The sequence below is a fragment of the Suncus etruscus genome, chromosome 20 (assembly GCF_024139225.1).
Source record: "Suncus etruscus isolate mSunEtr1 chromosome 20, mSunEtr1.pri.cur, whole genome shotgun sequence".
In the NCBI taxonomy this organism is placed as follows: Eukaryota; Metazoa; Chordata; class Mammalia; order Eulipotyphla; family Soricidae; genus Suncus; species Suncus etruscus.
The window spans coordinates 42,092,020-42,114,538 of NC_064867.1; the positions used below are offsets into that span (position 1 = coordinate 42,092,020).

Genomic DNA, 22,519 nt, shown 5'->3' on the forward strand with positions numbered 1-22,519 from the left:
ACCACAAGGCTCTGAAATTATTTGTGAATTCCAAAGGGACTCAGAAGAAAAACATTAACACCTGGAAGTTAAACAGCCTCATACTCAATAACCAGTGGGTCCGAGATGAAATCAAGGAGGAAATCAAAAGGTTCCTGGAAACAAATGACAATAAAGACACAAACTATCAGAACTTATGGGACACAGCAAAAGCAGTACTGAGAGGAAAATTTATAGCTTTGCAAGCACACATCAGGAAGGAAGAAGGAGCTTACCTGAGTAGCTTAATGACACAGCTAATAGAACTAGAAAGTGCTCAACAAAAGGACCCAAAAATAGGAAGACAGAAGGAAATAACAAAGCTGAGAGCAGAAATCAATGAAGTGGAAACCCAAAAAACAATCCGAAAGATCAACGAAAGCAGAAGTTGGTTCTTTGAAAAAATAAACAAGATTGATAGACCACTGGCAAACCTAACAAAGAAAGAGAGAGAGAGAGAAACTTGATAACTCGTATTAGGAATGAAAAAGGAGAGATCACTACTGATATGACAGAGATTCAAAGGGTAATCAGAAACTACTTTGAGAAACTCTACGCCACTAAAAATGAGAACCTGGAAGAAATGGATAAATTCTTGGACTCTTATAATCTTCCACGGTTGAAGGAAGAGGATGTAGCATATCTAAACACCCCCATCACCATTGATGAAATCAAAACGGTAATCAAAGGTCTGCCGAAAAACAAAAGCCCAGGCCCAGATGGATTCACTAATGAATTCTTTCAAACTTTCCAAGAGGAACTACTACCAATCCTGGCAAGACTCTTTCATGAAATTGAACAAACAGAAACACTTCCAAATAGCTTTTATGAAGCCAACATCACCTTGATACCTAAACCAGACAGAGATGCTACAAAAAAAGAAAATTACAGACCAATATCGCTGATGAATGCCGATGCAAAGATCTTCAACAAAATCCTGGCAAATAGGATTCAATGCCTCATTAAGAAGATCATCCACTATGATCAAGTAGGTTTCATCCCAGGAATGCAAGGCTGGTTTAACATCCGTAAATCCATCAACATCATACACAACATCAATAACAAGAAAAATAAAAACCACATGATCATATCAATAGATGCAGAGAAAGCATTTGATAAGGTCCAACACCCATTCTTGATCAAAACTCTCAGCAAGATGGGAATGGAAGGAACCTTTCTCAATCTAGTTGAAGCCATCTACCACAAGCCAATGGCAAATATTATCCTCAACGGAGAAAAACTAAAAGCCTTCCCTCTAAATTCTGGTACAAGACAAGGCTGTCCTCTCTCACCACTCCTATTCAACATAGCACTGGAAGTACTTGCTATAGCGATTAGGCAAGAAAAAGATATCAAGGGAATTCAGATAGGAAAGGAAGAAGTCAAGCTCTCACTGTTTGCAGATGACATGATACTCTACTTAGAAAACCCTAAAGACTCCACCAAAAAGCTTCTAGAAACAATAGACTCATATAGCAAGGTGGCAGGCTACAAAATTAACACACAAAAATCAATGGCCTTTCTATACACCAATAGCAATAAGGAAGAAATGGACATTAAGAAAACAATCCCATTCACAATAGTGCCACACAAACTCAAATATCTTGGAATCAACTTGACTAAATATGTGAAGGACCTATACAAAGAAAACTATAAAACTCTGCTCCAAGAAATAAGAGAGGACACGCGGAAATGGAAACGCATACCCTGCTCGTGGATTGGCAGGATTAACATCATCAAAATGGCAATACTCCCCAAGGCATTATACAGATTTAATGCTATCCCTCTAAAGATACCCATGACATTCTTCAAAGAAGTGGATCAGGCACTTTTGAAATTCATTTGGAACAATAAACACCCTCGAATAGCTAAAGCAATCATTGGGAAAAAGAATATGGGAGGAATTACTTTCCCCAACTTTAAACTGTACTACAAAGCAATAGTTATCAAAACAGCATGGTATTGGAATAAGGACAGGCCCTCAGACCAGTGGAATAGACTTGAATACTCAGAAAATGTTCCCCAGACATACAACCACCTAATTTTCGATAAAGGAGCAGGAAACCCTAAATGGAGCAGGGAAAGCCTCTTCAACAAGTGGTGTTGGCACAATTGGATAGCCGCTTGCAAAAAATTGAACGTAGACCCCCAGCTATCATCATGCACGAAGGTGAAATCCAAATGGATTAAAGACCTCGATATCAGCCCCAAAACCATAAGATATATAGAACAGCACATAGGCAAGACACTCCAGGACATTACAGGCATCTTCAAGGAGGAAACTGCACTCTCCAAGCAAGTGAAAGCAGAGATTAACAGATGGGAATATATTAAGCTGAGAAGTTTCTGCACCTCAAAGGAAATAGTGCCCAGGATACAAGAGCCACCCACTGAGTGGGAGAAACTATTCACCCAATACCCATCAGATAAGGGGCTAATCTCCAAAATATACAAGGCACTGACAGAACTTTACAAGAAAAAAACATCTAATCCCATCAAAAAATGGGGAGAAGAAATGAACAGACACTTTGACAAAGAAGAAATACAAATGGCCAAAAGACACATGAAAAAATGCTCCACATCACTAATCATCAGGGAGATGCAAATCAAAACAACGATGAGATACCACCTCACACCACAGAGAATGGCACACATCACAAAGAATGAGAACAAACAGTGTTGGCGGGGATGTGGAGAGAAAGGAACTCTTATCCACTGCTGGTGGGAATGCCGTCTAGTTCAACCTTTATGGAAAGCGATATGGAGATACCTTCAAAAACTGGAAATCGAGCTCCCATATGATCCAGCTATACCACTCCTAGGAATATACCCTAGGAACACAAAAATACAGTACAAAAACCCCTTCCTTACACCTATATTCATTGCAGCACTATTTACCATAGCAAGACTCTGGAAACAACCAAGATGCCCTTCAACAGATGAATGGCTAAAGAAACTGTGGTACATATACACAATGGAATATTATGCAGCTGTCAGGAGAGATGAAGTCATGAAATTTTCCTATACATGGATGTATACGGAATCTATTATGCTGAGTGAAATAAGTCAGAGAGAGAGACAAAAACGCAGAATGGTCTCACTCATCTATGGGTTTTAAGAGAAATGAAAGACATTCTTGCAATAATAATTTCCAGACACAAAAGTGAAAAGAGCTGGATGTTCCAGCTCACCATAGGAAGCTCACTACAAAGAGTGATGAGTTTAGTTAGAGAAATAACTACATTTTGAATTTTCCTTATAATGAGAATGTATGAGGGAAATGGAGAGCCTGTTTAGAGTACAGGCGGGGGTTGGGTGGGTAGGAGGGAGACTTGGACATTGGTGATGGGAATGTTGCACTGGTGATGGGTGGTGTTCTTTACATGACTGAAACCCAAAAACAATCATGTATGTAATCAAGGTGTTTAAATAAAAAAATAAAAATTAAAAAAAAAATAAGGTCTCTTCTTTCTTATCCCACTTCATCCATCTGGTTTCTCCTCCCTCTTCACACAGCTGTCTTTAGATACCTCAGAGTTTTTTGTTTGTTTGTTTGTTTTTTTGAGTGCCTAGACCTGTGCTTGGTGCTTTCATCTACCCTAGTAAGTATGTCACCTCCAACATATAAACAAGGAAACAGAAACAGAGAAATGACTGGGCTCACTTAGGTTCTACAAGAAAAGCATGCTCTCATATACTTGGTAAAATGGAAAGAAAGGGGAGGCTACCCAATTTGGATGGGACTTGCTGTGGGGAATTCTTGAAGAGGATAGAACTGTGCCTGGATTCTGAGCCTCTGGATCAGGGCTGTGGCTATCTCTTGGCCCAGTGACTCAGGTTTTCCATATTTTTGTCAGCAGACAGTTGAAACAATCTTTGAGAATCCCTATTTGCTCTCCTGCTCTGAAGTGACCCCTTAACTTCACATATCTGCAATACCTCAGGCAGGCTTCTGTTCTGCATCACATAGTATCTTGAGTCAGCATGAATGCTTACAGGACCAAAGCCAATACTGGCATGGAAGATTCTAGGACAGTGCTTAGATAAGACAGGAGAGAGAAACCTGAGAGAGGAGGAGCCTGGGACACTGTTTACCGGTGGTCCTCAAACTATGGCCCACGGGCCACATATTGTATTTGTTCCCATTTTGTTTCTACTTCAAAATAAGATATATGCAGTGTGCACAGGACTTTGTTCATAATCTTTGTTTTTACTATAGTCTGACCTCCAACTGACTGAGGGACAGTGAACTGGCCCCCTGTTTAAAAAGTTTGAGGATTGCTGGTCAGCAAAGGGGAGTGAGAGATCTGTATAGATAGTTCCCCATATCGCCATACCACATACCACAGATCTTGGGTAAATGCCCTCAGAGATTTTGCTTCAGCCATTTACAAACTTTGGGGACACCAGAATGACCAGTGAGTTATTTCTTATACATATTCCCCAGCCTTGTCTGTGGGGGTAATAGTAGGTAAAGTAAAGGAGGCTTCAAGAACCTGAATTTCAAACATGTCATAAACCTCCCAGTCCTCTTTTCTGATATCTGGAGAATCTCTCTTTGAGTCACAGAGATTGGACTTGACTTCATTCCATTGAGTGCTGACGCAACACAAAGATCAGAGAGGGACTGTGAGTGGTTTGTGGCTACTTAGCCCCTCAAATACAGCATAAAGGCCAAAAGCCAGTGGAATGTCCTAACCTCCTGAAGGACAAGGGGGATAGCCAGCCCACTGTTCTCTCACTGCAGGGGATTCCTATGCACAGGGACTTCATAACACCCCAGGATGCCTGCACCCAATTTCAGCTTCCTGCTAGCCACACGGTGCCCTTCCCCAGAAAATAGGGGACTCTCACTCACCGTAGTCCTTCTTGCAGTACTTTTTCATGTTAATCTTCAGCTTCCCTTTCGAGGCTTTGCAGTAAGAATCACAGTCTGCAGGGGAGGGGAAAGCACAGACAAAACCCAGTTAGGCTGGCGATGAATAGAATAAATAGACTGGAGGGAGCTGCAAGAAGGCCCCCTCCCTTGATGCTCAGAGTCTTGTGACAGTCACGGGCCAAGCAAGCCAGCAGCCAGGGTAGGCTGGGCCTTCCAAAGAGGCTCTTGGGACAAAGGGCCCATGCCCGACACCCCCCCTCATCCCCTGGCCTGACAGTTCCTTGAGCCGCTGCCTGCAGCCCCCTTGGCCTGTGTGTGGGACTTCGGCGGCTCCCCTCCCGTATTATGCCACCCAAGGCTTCGGAACACCACACAAATCCCCCCCGTTCTTAAGACCCAACTGGAGCCTGATTAAAGCTGATAGAGGCTTCATTGTCACCCTTATGCTGATTTTCTGTTAGGCACTGGCTTTCATGGCATGGAGCCTCTGGCTGGGGTCAGACCCCAACAAAAGAGGTCACAGAGGAAATTAGCAGTCCATGAAGCCCCTTTGGTGTCCACTCTACTGGAGTGTGCAAATAAAATGCCCCTCAAAGAAGAGTTCAGTTCTAATGGGTCCTACTGCTGAGAGGCCAGGCCGGATGCGGTGCCTGTAGCCACTAGACATCACTGTGGGGTAGCCACAGCGTGGGGTAGCCACAGAGTGGGATACCCCACAATGTGGGTATCAAGAAAGGGCTTTCCACAGCCTGCTCACAAGCAGTTACGGATGTGCAAATTAAGTCTGCGGCCTGTTTATCACGGGGCCTGATTTTTCTGTATTAATCCACCAAATACAAATGCCCAATCTGCTAGCAGCACTTTCTAATCTTTGGACACAGAGCTACAATTCTGTTTGGAATCCCATGTGAGATTCTCAGCAGGATGACAGGCCCACCCCAGAGCCTTGACAAACCACTCTCGACTGCCCTTCATGACCACTTGTTAAGTTGGATCCCATCCAGCTTTCACAACCATTGTGTGTGTGTGTGTGTGTGTGTGTGTGTGTGTGTGTGTGTGTGTGTGTGTGAGTTCTCACATCAAGGTAAATGATGGATGTACTCTTGTTTTGCAGTTAAGAAAACCAAGACTCTTACCCAAGTCTATCTAATTGTTAGCCTATTTTAGGGCCCGACATGCTGTACCCAACTGCCCTCTGGTGCCATATCCTCCTGGTGGTGAGCACCCACAGGTTTCCTTTCAGTGTTAAATTCCAGATTGTTCTGTGAGTAGTGTTAGCATAAACTAGTGGTTCTCAAAGAGTGGGACGCACCCCCCCAGCGGGGGCGCGAAGCTTTATAGAGGGGGGCACATTTGACCTCGGCACACACTGTCATAACAAGCTAATTCCCATGTTTATGTCTCTGTATGTCTCTGGAGCTGAGAGTTGCTGTGTCCTGCCTCCAACCCCGCTTCAAAAAGCTATACATTGCAAGATATGCTCATTGTAGCCATGAATCCAGACATCACCTTTGATTAAAAAAATCAGCTCAGGGGCCGGAGAGATAGCATGGAGGTAAGGCGTTTGCCTTTCATGCAGGAGGTCATCGGTTCAAATCCCGGCGCCCCATATGGTCCCCTGTGCCTGCCAGGAGCAATTTCTGAGCCTGGAGCCAGGAATAACCCCTGAGCACTGCCAGGTGTGACCCAAAAACCAAAAAAAAAAAAAAAAAAAAATCAGCTCAAATTATTTTTATATATTTTTGTTTTTCCCGTTAAAATTTTTTTAAATAAAGATACTATTTACAGTCGCACAGGGGGGGCACAAAAATGTTTTCTTCTTCCTAGGGGGGCATGATAAAAAATAATTGAGAAGCACTGGCATAGACTGATAGGTGTGTGTGTGTGTGTGTGTGTGTGTGTGTGTGTGTGAGAGAGAGAGAGAGAGAGAGAGAGAGAGAGAGAGAGAGAGAGAGAGAAAGAAACAGAATGAGAGAGAGCAGAAAGGTGAGGGGAAACATCTTATGCATGCAAGGGCACATGAAAGCACATATACAGAAACCTATCCAAGTACACACAAGATCCAGTCTCTCATGCTGCAGAGAGGAAAAGCAAGATCAAGGTAAAAGAAGTGATTTGTATGGAAACAGCAAGACAAAGCCAGGATAGAAAGCAAAGCGAGGCTTCTCATAACAACTTGTCCCACAGCTGACAGTTCAGCTCTGAGAGACTATTCAAAGGTCATCACCCCAGAATGAGCCTCTGACCTGAAGGTGTCTGCTTCCTTTGTGGTACCAGGGTGAATTGAATCTCAAGTTTCATTCCCTATTGTCCCAGGAGCTATGGGCTGCCTAGGGGATTCCAGTTTATAAGGCTTTACTTCCTTAAGCTGCCTTATAGCTCTAGAGGCCACCTTACTGACCCTCTTGATGGATGGCCAGATTACTGGGATAGGGACTTTCCTGTCATGTAGGTAAGAGTCATCCATAGATACTCTATTCTCCTCTGACCAAACTTAAGCGGTGGAGATACAAAGGTGATGGCAGTCCAAACGCACAGATCAAGTGTGCAGGCTCCCCACGGTGGCACCTCTTTTTTTTGCCACTGGGAACAGATGCTCCAGAACTTTGCCAAATCAGGGGCAGGTGATGTGCCCAGATGCACACTACTGTGACTGAGTCTCGGTTGTACTGCAGGCCCCATAGTTCCAGGAAAGCTGGCTGAATTCCTCCTAATTTTCTCTACTAGGGAAGTTAGTTGGAACCAAACTGGCATCATCAGGATCTTATAAGAACAACTTGGGATTCCATCTTCCCTCTGTTTCCCCCCACTTAGACTCACAAAATCATTTTTTTTAATGTAAGCCAGTATATTTATAAAAGTGGGCCTGCACCACCACTTGTATTTTGGTTAGCAAAACAAACAAACAAACAAACAAAACCCACATCTCATCTCCCTTGTGTTAAGACTATCCTATAGTGTCATCTCTTTTGAAGCAGTCCCTATAATTCTCTTAGAAAAGTTTCCAGATGCCTTCGATAAGTAATTCCTACACCTAGGGAAGAGAGGAAGCCTAGAAGTGGTGCTACGAATGTGAGGTCTGAGGCTCTGGGTTCTTTTCCTTATTTATAGGAGCAGTCGATCTGGCCAGTTTTGGAAAGCTTCCCTGGTGATTCTAAAGGTCAACATCACTCTGATTGGGTTGGGTACTGGAAGGATGGGCAGAGTCCCTCTGGGGAAGCAGAAGACTTAGTCAGCAGTTGTTGCCTCACACTAGTATTTGTGCAGATCTGTACCAAGTGCATGCAACAGTGAGCACTGGTGGTGACATTCATGTTTTTGACTGGGAATCCTGCACCTCTACTTTCCATCAGACAGGTCAGTGTTCTGGTATACAATGTCCCTTATTCCCTTTAGATATGCCAATTATAATTGAGCTAAGATCTAGGAAAACCCAAAGGCCCACGCCTGTTAGAATTGTGTGTAAAACCTGGGTCTATAGGTTGGGAGGAAGAGACAAAATGTCCTCCTTTGGGTAAAGTGAATAAACTTCGGTACATGGACACTGAGGCAGTTTTCTGGCTGCTTTGTTTTGGTTGTATTCCAGAAAACTGAAGTCACCAGACAAGTGGTCTCTGGATACTTATAAGAAGAAATTACCCCTGTATTTTTTTTTCCTTTATCAAATACACAAGGCAACAGAAAATGCTTCAAGATGAACAAACTACACGCTTAAAATGAAGCCCTGACTCCTTCAATATGGCAACTCCTTGGCAATCACCCAAGTAGCCTCTGCTTGTTTTGTTCAAAAAGAGCTATACAGACAATGGAAAAAGTGAAGAAGAAAAAAAAAAGACTCACACTCATGCCAAAAACTAAACTGATAGATGACCCAATGTTGGAATCTGGGAGCAATCTCTATTAACGAAAGGCAGATGGCGGTGGAACAAGTAAAACCTGTCCAGGTTTTACCTCAGGACATAACTCTGTCTAATGAACAGAAAGGTCCTGAAAAGGAGGGAGATGAGAGGCAAAAAGCAGGAAAAAAATGGGCAGGTAGTGGGTAAGGCCCATTTGACAGGAAGGGAAGCTTCTAGAAAGGTAGAACATGAAAAGAACAATGTTGCCAGTGAGTATTTGAACTGCTATTATTTTTTTTCTATATCAATAAGGTAGAGAATAAGAAAACCCAGCAGTAGGGATGAAATAAAGTGAATTAGGGGAACAGACTGGCAAGAATCAACAATTAGAGATGGGGCAGTAAACATTCCACTGCTATTCAGCTGGGAGCCTAAACAGGAATCCAGTCCAGGGATCTGAACTTTTGTTTGCAGAAAGGCAAACAGTACATAGTCATTCTCTGTAGGCCAAATGGTCTCTCTCACACTCATTCCAACTCTGTAATTTAAAAGAAATAGATAGAATATAGTCAAATTTAAATATTTCACCAAGATTTGGCCTCTAGGAAGGAAATTCACCTGGGAAGACTCGACTTAGGTGAAAACCATGATACAAAAAGGGACACGTGTGAGAGAAAATGAAATCTTCAGAAAAGTAAAACCTAAAAATCCAGGGTATCACTAAAAGCCACTTTGGAAACAGTAAAGAGAAATGTTAGCATAGAAAACAGAGTAAGAAACACTTAACATAAATTGTAGAAATTCACAAGAATTTGGGAAAGGAGACAAAGAGAGAAAAAAGTAACAAAAGCCATAAGGAAATAGAGAGGTAACACCTGGTTGCAGAAAAACGACAGCAGAGGCAAAAAGAAATAAAGTTAAAAATCAAAGACAGGAAACATGTGTACAAGAAAAGGACTGAAGTTTAAAAAAGACATAGGGAACGAGAGAGACAATACAGCAGTAAGGCCTTAGACCCAATGAATCCTGAACATAGATGTAAGGATAAGCCTTAAAGTGTTGGTTGTGGCCCCCAAAGCAAATAATATGAATTTAAATTTGTATATACCAATTGTATATACCAAGCTTCCATGCCTGATCTACATTTTCCCTAGAGGCCTACCTCCACAGCTCAGACTTTGGTTGTTTATCCAATCTTGCGGGTAAAGTTAGCCTTCCATCTGACCTACCTAGGGCCATTTTGGAAGGGAAATTTGAGTCCCAGAAGCCTCCACACCCAACCTCCAGTACTCTCAGCAGCCCCCACAATATCTCAGACCCTCTGTTTCTAGCAGTTGCTTGTCTTCTGGCTATGTGACAGCTCAGCATATATCACACTGTACATACTTTTATTGCCTGAAGTAATAAAAGTGAAGTCAAGCAAAGAAAGTAAAGAACAACAGCCAGCCTAATTCCTCAGAAGCTCCCAGGTGGATTAACTATAGGTATTTACCCTCAGCTAAATCAGAGCACAGCAAAACTCATAAAGGATGTTGAGTTGGCCTACCAAACTCAATGAGGGAAAAGAATAGCATGAAAGATCTACCAGTATCAACCAGCTATTTAAACTAGTAGAGAATGATCTAAGTAACACCATGTTGAATATGTTTTGTTAGTTCGAAGAACCAATGGCAAAGGTAGTCAGAAAGGCACAAGAGGGTATGAGAATGAAGCTGAGAAAACTATAATTAGAAACAGAAATGAAGAGTACAGTAGGGGATATAAAAACATAATAGAAGAATTAACACCAGTTGAGAAAAAAAAAAGTGAGCTCCATCCAACATGAGATGCAGGAAACCTCTAGAAAACAACAGAAGACATAAAAAGAAGTCTGAAAAAAATGAACAGCACACCAGAGATTTATGGAATAAGTTGAAGAGGAACAATATAAGACTCATTAGTCTCTCTAAATAGGAAGGAAAATTAGATGAAGATATACTAGTTGAAGAAAACATGGATAAAAGGTAAAAAAAGAAAAAAAGATACCAAGAGGTGAGGTACAAAAGGTCCCAATGAAAATAGATCCAGATAGAAAAATTCCAAGACCCAATCTAATCAGAATGACAAAATCCAAAGACCAAGAGAAAATAATAGAAGTAGCAAGATCAAAAGCAGAAGTTTCAGGGGAGCTGGAGCAGGTACAATGATAGGATAGTACAGTGGGTAGGATGCTTGCCTTGCATGCAGTTAAACCAGGTTTGAGCCCCAGAATCCCATATCATCTCTTGAGCATGACCAGAGTGATCTCTTGAGTGTAGCATGAGAAGTAAACCCTTGCTGTGCCCCCCAAAGCAACTGTGATAAGAGCATAGAAGAGTAACTATTTTAAACCAAAAATTGAATGTAAATAGATTCAACTTTTCTACTAACAAACAAACCCAACTACCAAAATAACTTTTTAAAGAGAAAAAATTAGCTAAACAAAGCAGTATTTTAAGAAGTTGCAAAACTAATAAAGAAACTGAAGAAGGTAGGTGTGGCAACAAATAAATAGCCAAACCACATAGTCAACAATACAAAAATAATGAAAACCAAACTTTGACAAATAAACTTAAAAAGGTGCCTGATAAGAGGGTTGGCTGAAATAGAGGTCTGGGATAGACCCTGGGACATTGGTGGATGGAGGTTGAGACTGATGGCATTGATGCTGAAACATTTTATGTCTAAAATTCAACCATAAATAACTTTGTAAATCATGGTGCTTTAAAATGTTTTTAAAATTAGAAGCGAATGGATGGTAACAGGGGCAGGGTTCTCAGACACATTAACAGTGTATGTTATATCTTAATATCTAACCCATAGAACAAAACTAAATGTAAGAGATCCAAACTACAACCATAAAAGGTAAAAATATACCCATAATGTAGTTAGGGTGGGTATAATGGTGAGGAGAAAGTGATACTGATAATGAAATTGGTGTTGGAAAGCTGTATGCTTAAAACTCAACTATTAATAATTTTGCAAATAATGGTGCCTTAACAAAAACATTTTATAAAGAAGAAAACCAAAGTTGTAAAACTGTACAAGAAAAAAGTTGACCTAGTTCTTAAAATGAAAAAGAATAGTTAGTGTGAATAACATCTTATCAAAATATATTTAGTTTTACTTTATATTTTATATACTTATAAATATTCATAATATAAATGTAACATAAATATTTATATTTTAGCTTTTACTGCTAGAAAGAAAATATATAAATATTTCAAAGTAAAAGAATGCTAAGTTAATTCTAAGAAGTATAAATTATGTAGGTCCCTTTTTGGACCAAAATAATAACAATTATCGAACAAAAAATAATGAAAATAAATAAAGAGTATTATTCAATTTTAGAATTTAGGAAAAATGCAAAACAAATTCTGAAGAGAGCAGAATCAATAAAAATTAGAAATAAAGTTGAATACTAAATATTTCTCCAAATTTATCAAAATACCCAATAATTAATTCTGAGCAAAGTACCAAATCAAACTTAAAAAATAAAACAACAAATAGATAAAAATGCTATCATGTCTGATTACAAGATATAATAATAAATGTAATAAATACAAGATATAATATAATAAAAGAAACAAAGGATTTTCAAGCTAAAATCTTGGATATCTGAATAAAGTATTCTACCTTTTAGTAATACAAATAGCAAGTTGAGTAAATAAAATATAATAAACCTAAACATATCAATATTTATTTATTTATTTATTAGTTTTGAGCCACATCTGGCAGTGCTCAGGGGTTACTCCTGGCTCTGTTACTCCTGGCATGCTCAGGGGACCATATGGGTTGCTGGGGATCAAACTTGGACTGGCCACAGACAAAGTAAACACCATACCCACTGTCCTATCACTCTGATCCCACTTTTATTTTTATTATTTTTATTATTTTTAATATTTTTAATTGAATCACTATGAGATAAATTCATAGTTACAAATCTGTTCATGATTAAGTTTCATTCACACAATGTCCAACACTCATCCCTTCACCAGAGCATATTTCCTGCCACCAAAGATAAATATTCTTAAAAGAAAAAAAATAAAAAACAACTCTGGATCCAGATGGTTTCTGAGACTGGGAGCCATATAAATAATGAAAGGACATATCATTTTCATGCTGTTTGATTTGTAGGAACAGAAAAAAAGATGAAAGGCTATTAGGACATGAAAATGCCTAAAAACAGAGCACTTTTCAATTGAAAAATAGCATTGTTGACCTACCATAAAACTTAGACACAGGTGCTGTGGGCCAGCTGACAATTTACCAACCAGAGTCCTAATCATTTATGCCTGAAAATTTTTCATATTCACTTAGCACAGGTCTTAGGCCCCATAACCCTGACCTACTAGCCTGTGACACACAGAAAAAAGAATTAGTCAGGAGTCTGTAGGAAGCCTGCTGCTTCTTTCTCTCAGGGAACCTTTAATTGGGGTTATAGTATCTACTAGATTGTGTAAAGGGGTCCCTGCACCAGCTTTGCCCACCCTCCTTTTCCCTCCCATCAGAGTCATACATAGGCATTGCTTGATTGGTTTCCCATTCAGATGTGCCCCGCTCAGGGAAGCTGCTGAGATCTGGTGCCACCATCTGCAGCTCTCAGCAGGTCCATCCTGGCTGGCTGGCATCTCAGCTCCTCCTAAGAGCAGATGACCCTCCTTTTCCTGCCCTCCACTCCCACCTGCTACCCTGACCAACCTCAAGCCACAGCCAAGAGCCCCAGAGGGCCCTGCAGGCCTAGCCCTAATGGCCAAACCCTCCCTTCTCTCCTTCCACCTTGTGTAACTCATCCCTTCAGTCTGACTTCTGTGCTCCAAGTGCCAAAAACCCTGCTGGGTAGGCTTGCTTGCCAGATAGAAGCTCTTCACCCAACATATGGCAGGCGGTGCCCAGTGTCCTATGTTCAGAGCCAAGGGCACTGCATCTGGCATTTCCCTGGAGCAGGGAGGGGAGTTGCAACTCATAGGTCTTATAGCAGCATCACCCCCATCTCTGCTTCTGGACTGCCAGGCAGTGGGGTGCTGCCTGAGGAGCACCCAACCACCATCATCCATCCCCAGCACAGAGATATGGGTTAAGTAGGGAGTGGTTGAGTTTCAGACTCTATGATTAGACAGAGGGGGAGAACTCCTGGTCTCACCACTCAAGGTAATATAACTCAGGAGTTTGGGGCTCCAATGCACCCTACAACTCCATCCATTTCAACTGTTCTATTGGGCATAAAATAGTGAAGTAGGGAGAAATGGCCTGTCCACAGACAGGGTTATGGGTTCTATGTGATTTGGGAAAAAAAAACATGCAAAACCACTTGGAATTCTATAGGTCAAGAGTCCACTTTTCAGTAGGTATAATTGGTGGGTGTCTATGGGTTACCTGCTGTAGATGGGTTTTAATGTAGGGGTCTGCTGAAGACAGAGGAAGCATTGCACATAAAGCCAAGTGTCAAGTCTTGGCTCTAGGGAGAGACATTTACAATTCTTCCCTCCTTATCTCTCTAACCCAAGGAACAGTGCCCAGGCCATCAGAGCAGACACAGAAAGCTCTCTTGGCCTGTGCTGGCTATATTCATCTGATATCAATCCAACTTGATACAAAACTATAATTTAACTTTGAGCTCTGGGTAGAAAGGCCAACAAGTCATCAAATGAGAAAACCCCTCACAATCAACGGGTAGAGGAACTGGGTGTGAAATGCCTTACAACCCTTGAAAGCAATGAATTTTAAAAAATCCAAAATGTTCATAACATTTATAGCCAAGTTTCTGTGTTTTTAATATATAAAGAGTTGTGTGAATCAACAAAAATACCTAAAATTGTCAGATTTACCTAAAATGTCACAATGAGGGGAATAGAATGATGATATAAAAATATTGTAAATAAATAAATAAATGAAACAAACCAATGTATGAAAAAATTTGCTTACAAACCGGCAATATCATATAATATGTATGGAGTGTAAAACAGCAGGTGAAAACTCAGAAAATTCAGGCAATTTTGATGCAGTGACTACACTTCAATGAACTACCATCATCCATCCATTCACAAAAGGGTTTCCTTTCAAAGTTGCCATATGGTAGCTCCATGAGGTACTGAAACAAATAAACCAGTAGGGTACTTTATAGGAGGAAACAGGTCAATATGGAGGCATAATAAGACTCATGGGAATGATATCCACCCCCAAAAGACTGAGAAGTGGGAAGCAGGGAGACTGATAAAAAATTGAGGAGGGGGCAATAAGGCTGCTTATTTTTTATTTCAGTGCCCACAACCTGGTGCTTCTGGAGGACTATGAAGTAGCAGGGATCAAGTTAGTGCTAAATCTTTGAATTACTTCCTTGCCCAAGAGACCCTATCAAGTATCAGACCAGTGACGAGGAAACTGTTCTGTGAAGTATCCAACAGTGACTCTCTTTTTGTTTTTTCTTTTATTTCCTCACATCAAGCTGGTGTGAGAAAGCAAAGGAACGAGGATCCAGCTGCAAGAGGCTATGTGGCTTAACAGGGATTTCCCAGGAACTTGACAACCTTTACAGTTATATTTTATTGTAGAAGAATATATGAAAATGAATGACAGGACTATTGGCTATATTTTCTATTTGCTCATGATCAGAATACAATGTTTACATCAAAATTTTGAGAGCAGTCTTTTCTCCAATTAGTCTGAGGACCACTCACTTATGGACTAATGGTGGGGTGGTGTCCTAAAATGAGATCTCTGCAATAATCAAGGTTTCTTCCTAGTTTATGGGGCTTCTGTTGAGAAGTGCTACTATCTTCCTAAGAGATAGTGAATGGATGTGGCTCAATACTTTCAGGTCTCAGTTCTCCTTGACTCACTCAGCAAGCATGGAAGCATATCTTTGGTATACCCTGGGCCCACCCTTCCCCTGAAAACCACATCATAACCTCTGGGTCCTTCAGAGTACTATGAGCATGACAGTATAAAATAAGGCGAACAAATTGCCTAATCTAGAAAAATCAACCCACAACTCAAGGTTCTCTTAAATAAAAGATTTGGATTCCTTTGCAATGATTTTTTGATAACCCCCAAAGATAATCCCCCCAAAAAAGTAACCCCAGCAGCGCTCAGGGGTTACTCCTGGCCTTACGCTCAGAAATTGCTCCTGGAAGGCTCGGGGGACCACATGAGATGCCAGGATTCGAACCACTGTCCTTCTGCATGCAAGGCAAATGACCTACCTCCATGCTATCTCTCTAGTCCCTTTTGCAATGATTTTTAAGAAATACTTATAAGGAAGCCTGATACAGAAGGGTGATGGCTTCTTCTTTCCTTCTTTTGTTTGAGGCCTGGTAAAGTTCAGGGAATACTTATGGCAGGCTCAGGAGATCATATAAGATATTGGGTATCTACATGCAAGGCAAGCACCCTACCTGCTGTATTATTGCTCTAGTCCTGACTTCAGGCATCTTTCAAACCTGTTAACCTCAATGACAACCACTAGGGTAAGATTTGACTAGAGAAGGCTAGAGAGAGACATTAGAAATCAGAAAGCTAGAGACGTGCTGGGAAGTGTAACTGGCATCTTGGAGGTCTGAGCAACCACTTTGGGGGGTGGGGGTGGGGAATATGTCACTTCTACCTGCCTTCCAGGATTAAATTCATTGCATTAGTAGCAATGGTTTATCTCAGAATAGCAATAAATTTCAGGGTGGCCAAGATGCTGGGGCACATTTAACAGGGAAACTGTCAAAAAACTCAGAATGTTGGTAGTCCAACTTTCAGGCTGTCTGTCTACAAGGCAAGTCACTGCAAGTGAACTATACACTCCTTGCTTGATAAAAAGAGGAAAAGAGTATAGAATTCCTTGAATATCCAGGAATGTAACACCTGTCATGATAAGCACCAAAAAAGTCACCTAACATTATTTTTAATATAATATAATACTTATACTTTATAGTTTAAGTATAAAATTAATATATTTTAGTATATTATTTTAGAGGTATGTTTTTAGTATATACTTATTTTTCTATACATATAAAAATACTTATATTTTTAGTATAAGTATAATCTTTGGAGCCCTTATGAGAAAACTAACTTCACTGTATTCTCAGCATACCCAGTTAAAACATGCTTTCAAAGTTTTACTCAACAATGAATTGATTGGGATCAGAGAAGTAGTAGAAAGGTTAAGGAACTTGGCTTTGCATATGGAGAACCCTAGTTTATTGGTCCTCTGAGCACTGTCAAAACTAGCCCCTGAGCATTTTGGGTGTACACTCATGTCCCCTCCAAAAAAATGAATTTTAGTTGTTTTGAAAATAAAACAGATCTTCAGTGCTGTTTCATTCCAGCACTTGTTACCACGTAGTCACACATTTTCCAACTTGGTTTGTTTATTGTCCAGCCTTCTCCTAGACATGGGGTTGCTGCCTTGATCCCAACTCCCTCCCTGGCCCACACCCAAGTCTTCAATAAATATTTGTTGAGTGAGTTGAATAAAAGGGGCTGAGCTGCTACTACCATGTGGCCAGCAAAATGACCAGTGGCCTAATCAAATCAATTCTGCACTCCCCGGTTTCCCTAGGCTGAAGACACCGAGTCTGGTAGGAAAAAAAAGAAAAGAAAAACCCGCAAAAGGGAGCCAGTCTGTGTAAACAGCATGACAGAAAAGGCCCTGAAAAAGATTATGAAAGGTGGAACAAAAACAATTCTGGAAAACGTTGTAGAGGCACACAAAAGCTGAAGCTTGGCTAGCAGAGTTCCTGGCTTGCAGAGTGCCGAGCGCAGTAGACAATAAATCTTTCCTCTCTGGGGAGTTTTGAAGGACTTCAGTGTTTTGTTTGGACTTTAATAACACAGTTCTAAATCCACTGCCTTATAATAAAAATATATTTGCAGATTTAAACCAGCGGACTTGGATTCTGAGGGCAGCACTTCCCAAAGGAGCCAAGAAGGCTCTCTGCCAGGGTGACCTCTGGGAACCCAGAAACACCCACCCGGGGTTACCTGCTTTGGAAGTTCATCCTGTTTCACTTTGCCTGGTGCAGGGGGTCCCCTGAGCTAGGCTGGGCTATTGGGGGGGGGAGTGCTTTGGGCCTATCCTATCCTTCAAACCTAGGCAAGACTTTCTTAATGATAAAAGATGTTGTTCAACCCCAGACCTGTGGGTCGGGTTGAGGTGAGGTGGGGGAAGTAAAGTGACCACAACCAGAAAGGTTGAGAGCAGCCGTGGTCCCATGAGGAGGGAGAAACAGTTCCTCTTCCCCACATTGAACAAGAGGGACTCTGAGTCTCCAGCACGCTCTTTCTTCTCGCTGAACAAGATGGATTGGAAAACAAATTGGCTCAAATAAAGCATGTAATTAGATTAAGTCTCTTGCCCACAGCCTGTGGGACCGTAGAAAAAAATCCCAATTGGAGGCGTGAGACCCTGGCAGGCTGAAGCAGTTACGGGATATCCAGAATTTTCTCTTGACCCTTGGTCACTTGCTCTACGTCTGTACCAACCACTGAAATTTTAGCTGGGGGACAGAGTGACAAACTCTGCTCTGCCACCAGCTACATGGCCTTGGAGGTCATTCTGTCCCTGCCTGAAAAACCTGCCTCAACCTCAGAGGGCAGCTGTGCCCCGTCCAAGTGTCTAAAATGGAATTTAGTCACTGCTAATGTGAACATCTGAAATGGTGATGAGTCTATATCTGGGAAATGTTTTCCATTTGAGCTGTCTGCCACTCTATCTGGATGACAAGTATTGTTAGGTAAATATTGTTCAGAGAGTCATTTTTTGATATTCCACAGGAGAGTGGTCAGTGCTCCCACATTAACTCACCAGAAGGGAGAATTTCCTTTCACTAGCTGACTTTTCCTTCAGATCAGGGCTCCTCACAGGAGTTTTTGCCCTCAAAGTTAAGGTAACCTCATGGCCAACAGGCAATGACCCTTCATCTCCATCATCTCATCCTCCTCCCTCAGGATCATCTGTCTCAGGCAGAATCTCTATGTAACTGCATATCTTGTACCATCATATCCCTTCTAAAAGATCCACAATGCCCCTCCTCTCGCTAGCTAAGCACTTAGGAAATGCAGAGCAGACAGAGGTAGACCACAATCAAAAGGCTGGTGTTCTATATATACTTCTTTTTGAAGTGGTTCCCTTTAAAAATGGCAAATTAGTTTCTAATTTTTTATGGAAAATGAGAATACAGGTCAGAAAAAAAAAGAGAAAGAAAAAAGAAGGGAAAGCAGGGATCCAGTTTTGAAAGATCTAATGAAAATCAGTTTGATGATCTGATGACAACCAATTTGATTTCCAATGTCAGAGGAGTCAGCTGAAAACAGTTCAAGGGCGGGGAAAGCCACAGGCCCCCAATTGGCCCCCAATTTTCCAACCACTCTCTTGGCCAGTGACTGTCACATATTTAACTCACACTATAGGGGAGAAGGACACAATATGTTTTGTTCATTTGGAAAGGAGATATTTTCTTGTCAATCCTGATTTGTTCCGGAATCAGCCATTGATTGAAAGACTAAACTCAGGCCAGAGAACCTTCTCAGAAGTGAAAGGGTTTCTAGAACTGGCTTGTTCCCATCACCATCCTATGTCTAACTGGGGTTGAGGGAGCTCAGGCTGTTGAGTCTCATCTTTCTATAACTCCTCTGAAATGACCCTAGTTCCACCATTTAGAACAGTTTAGTACAAGTCTACCACAAGTTTACTCAAGACTTTCAGACACATAATGGAGATCCCTCCAAAAACTGGAAATTGATCTCCCATACGATCCAGCTATACCACTCCTAGGAATATACCCTAGGAACATAAAAATACAATACAAAAATCCCTTCCTCACACCGATATTCATTACAGCACTATTTACAATAGCTAGACTCTGGAAACAATCAATATGCCCCCTCAACACATGAATGGCTAAAGAAACTGTGTTACATATACACAATGGAATATTATGCAGCCGTCAAGAGAGGTGAAGTCATGACATTTTCCTATATGTGGATGTACATGGAATCTATTATGTTGAGTAAAATAAGTCAGAGAGAGAGATAGATACAGAACAGTCTCATGCATCTATGGATTTTAAGAAAAATTAAAGACATTACTGTAATAAGGCTAGAGACAATAGAGTTAAGGGCTGGAAGGACTGGCTCACAATTTGAAACTCACCACAAAATGTGGTGGACTCTGTTAGAGAAATAACTACACAAATAACTAACATGACAATGTTGAAGAAAGAAAGAAGTAGAATGCCTGTTGTGATACAGTCAGGGGCAGGGTAGGAATGGGGCATTGGTGGTGGGAAGTTGCCCTGGTGAAGAGGGGTATTCTGTTTATAACTGAAACCCAACTACAAACATGTTCGTAATAATGGTGCTTAAATAAATATTTTATTAAAAAATACTTTTAGAGGTAATAACCCCAACCTCACTTCAAACCTCACTCCTGTTTCATTCAAACTTCAAGAACATGGTTTTCAGATACCCCATTATGCTGATCTTTTCAACCTTACTTCTTAATTCTTTGTTATGAGAATTAAGAAAATTTGTCCTATCTCATCTTTACTTTATGGACATCAGCGCTTTGTGTCCATAACTTTGTGGTTCTAGAAACCTTTCATGACTAGAAAATTGTACTTATTGATCTCAATTCTTTGGGGGTACCATGAAGGAGATAATCCAAGAAGCTAAGCTCCCATCACTGGGGGATTCCTTTCATTTTTTCCCTTTAATTCTTTATTCACAGTTTTTATTTTCATTGGGGTGGGAAGACCTGGCAATGCTCAGGCTTTATACTTCAGGTTCTGCACTTAGGTATTACTCCTGGTGGAACTTGAAACCCAGGTCAGCTGCATGCAACGCCAGCATCTTGCCCACTGTATTACATCTTTGAACGTTATTTTTCATTTTCAAATATGGTTTAAAAGATCATTGCTAGATCACAGCTAGAATGCAATGGTTAGGATTTATACAGTTAAAAGATTGGAAGTGATGAACAGATGTTTTGAAGGTCTGAGCACATGCTTTACATGCCAGAGTCCTGGGTTTAATCACTGGCATTACATTGTCCCCAGAGTACTGCCTAGACTAGAGTGACCCTTCAGTGCCATGTTAGGAACACCTCCCGAGTGCGGTCCCAAAACTTAAAATATATAGAAAAGAGTGCACTCATTTTTAAAGACAGATCCATTGGCGGGAAGAAGAAACATGGAAAACAGAAGTCAAAAGAGAGGTAAAAAGTGATACGAAATACCAGATGTAAAATACCCCCAAAATAGAGGCAATACAGGTAAAGGGACTAGAATAGTTGAAAATGTTTATTAAGACTGTGTTATACAACAAAAGAAAATGATGGCAAAAATATAAAAAGAAAGAAAGAAAAGAAAATGATGATCAATAAATCTTCCCAGACAGTCTAGGACAGGCTGATACCTTCGGAGCCTTCTTAGAATGTATGAGCATTGAATTCCCTTTCTGCCTAAAGCCATAACAGCCCACCACGCCTAATATCCTCTGACAAAAGAACCCCACTCTGTGACTGAATTCAAATAATATAAGCAACTGAACCTTTTAGGTGGGACCAGGATATGAACTAAAAAATATGGGGTATTCTGGGAATGAGAGTAGACCAAATCCTGCAGTGATATTACCACCACCAGCAGCAGAAAACCCAATATGCTCTACCCACACTAACCATTTTCCTAGCAGAAACATGAATCAGTGCCTTTATTAAAATCAAAAGAAAATTGGGGCCGGAGTGGTGTTTGCCTTGCACACACTGACCTGGGACGAACCGTGGTTGGATCCCCCAGCATCCCATATGGTCCCCCAAGCCAGGAGCAATTTTTGAGCTCATAGTCGGGAGTAACCCCTGAGTGCCACCAGGTGTGGCCCAAAAAACAAACAAACAAACAAACAAAAACAAATAAAAGGAAAATGATAGATGATTGCTACTGAATCGTCTTAGTCTGGTCCAAGCTGATAACTGTAGGGCCTTCTTAGAATGGATAGAAGGTAGACTGCCCTTTCTGCTGAAGCTACAGCAGCCCCAAAACACCCCTGGTACCCTCTCACAAAATTAGTCCAGGCCCACAACCTTATCAAACTGCCAAGACACCAAATTTATTTCAGACTCATGAATCCTGAACCACATGGCTGCAAGTGGCTGCATGACACTTGGAGATTTCATATAGTGTCAGCCCAGTAGTGTTACAGGGAATCTTATAGTAAAGTTATGTAGAAACTACCAAGCCCACGTTCAGTTAGCACCAACCATAGCCCAGTAAATCCTTAGAAATGAATTTCAGTAACACCATGGAGAGGTATAATAACCATTTCAAATTGACCAAATCAACTTTTGATCATTCCAATTGCCTTTCTGTCTGTTGTAACAAACAATATGAAGTCATTTATTTTATTATTAATATTTTTGTGTCACACCCGGCAGCGCTCAGGGGTCACTCCTGGCTCTATGCTCAGAAATCCCTCCCAACAGGCTCGGTGGACCATATGGGATGCCGGGATTCGAACCACTGTCCTTCTGCATGCAAGGCAAACGCACTACTTCCATGCCATCTTTCCAGCCCTGAAGTAAATTTGTTTGTGCTTGTGTGGAGACAAGAGATGGTGATAGATAAGACATTGCAGACATTGGTGGAAGGAAGGTCACACTGATGGTGGGATTGATGTTTGAACATCTGATGCCTGGAACAACTGTATTATGAACAATTTAGTAAATGACAGTATTATAATAAAAAATTTAAAACTATGTTAGAACAAAATTTATATTTGCAGT

The 22,519-nt window shown here is 41.0% G+C and overlaps 1 protein-coding gene across 1 annotated transcript in view; it reads right to left on the minus strand.

Annotated features, from left to right (window-relative positions):
• Positions 1–22,519, minus strand: part of NTN1 (netrin 1) — a 227,736-nt gene that overhangs the window by 15,489 nt on the left and 189,728 nt on the right. Inside the window, exon 5 of the mRNA XM_049766281.1 lies at positions 4,877–4,951. Coding sequence (XP_049622238.1) covers positions 4,877–4,951 — 75 coding nt within the window. The remainder of the gene's footprint in view (positions 1–4,876; positions 4,952–22,519) is intronic.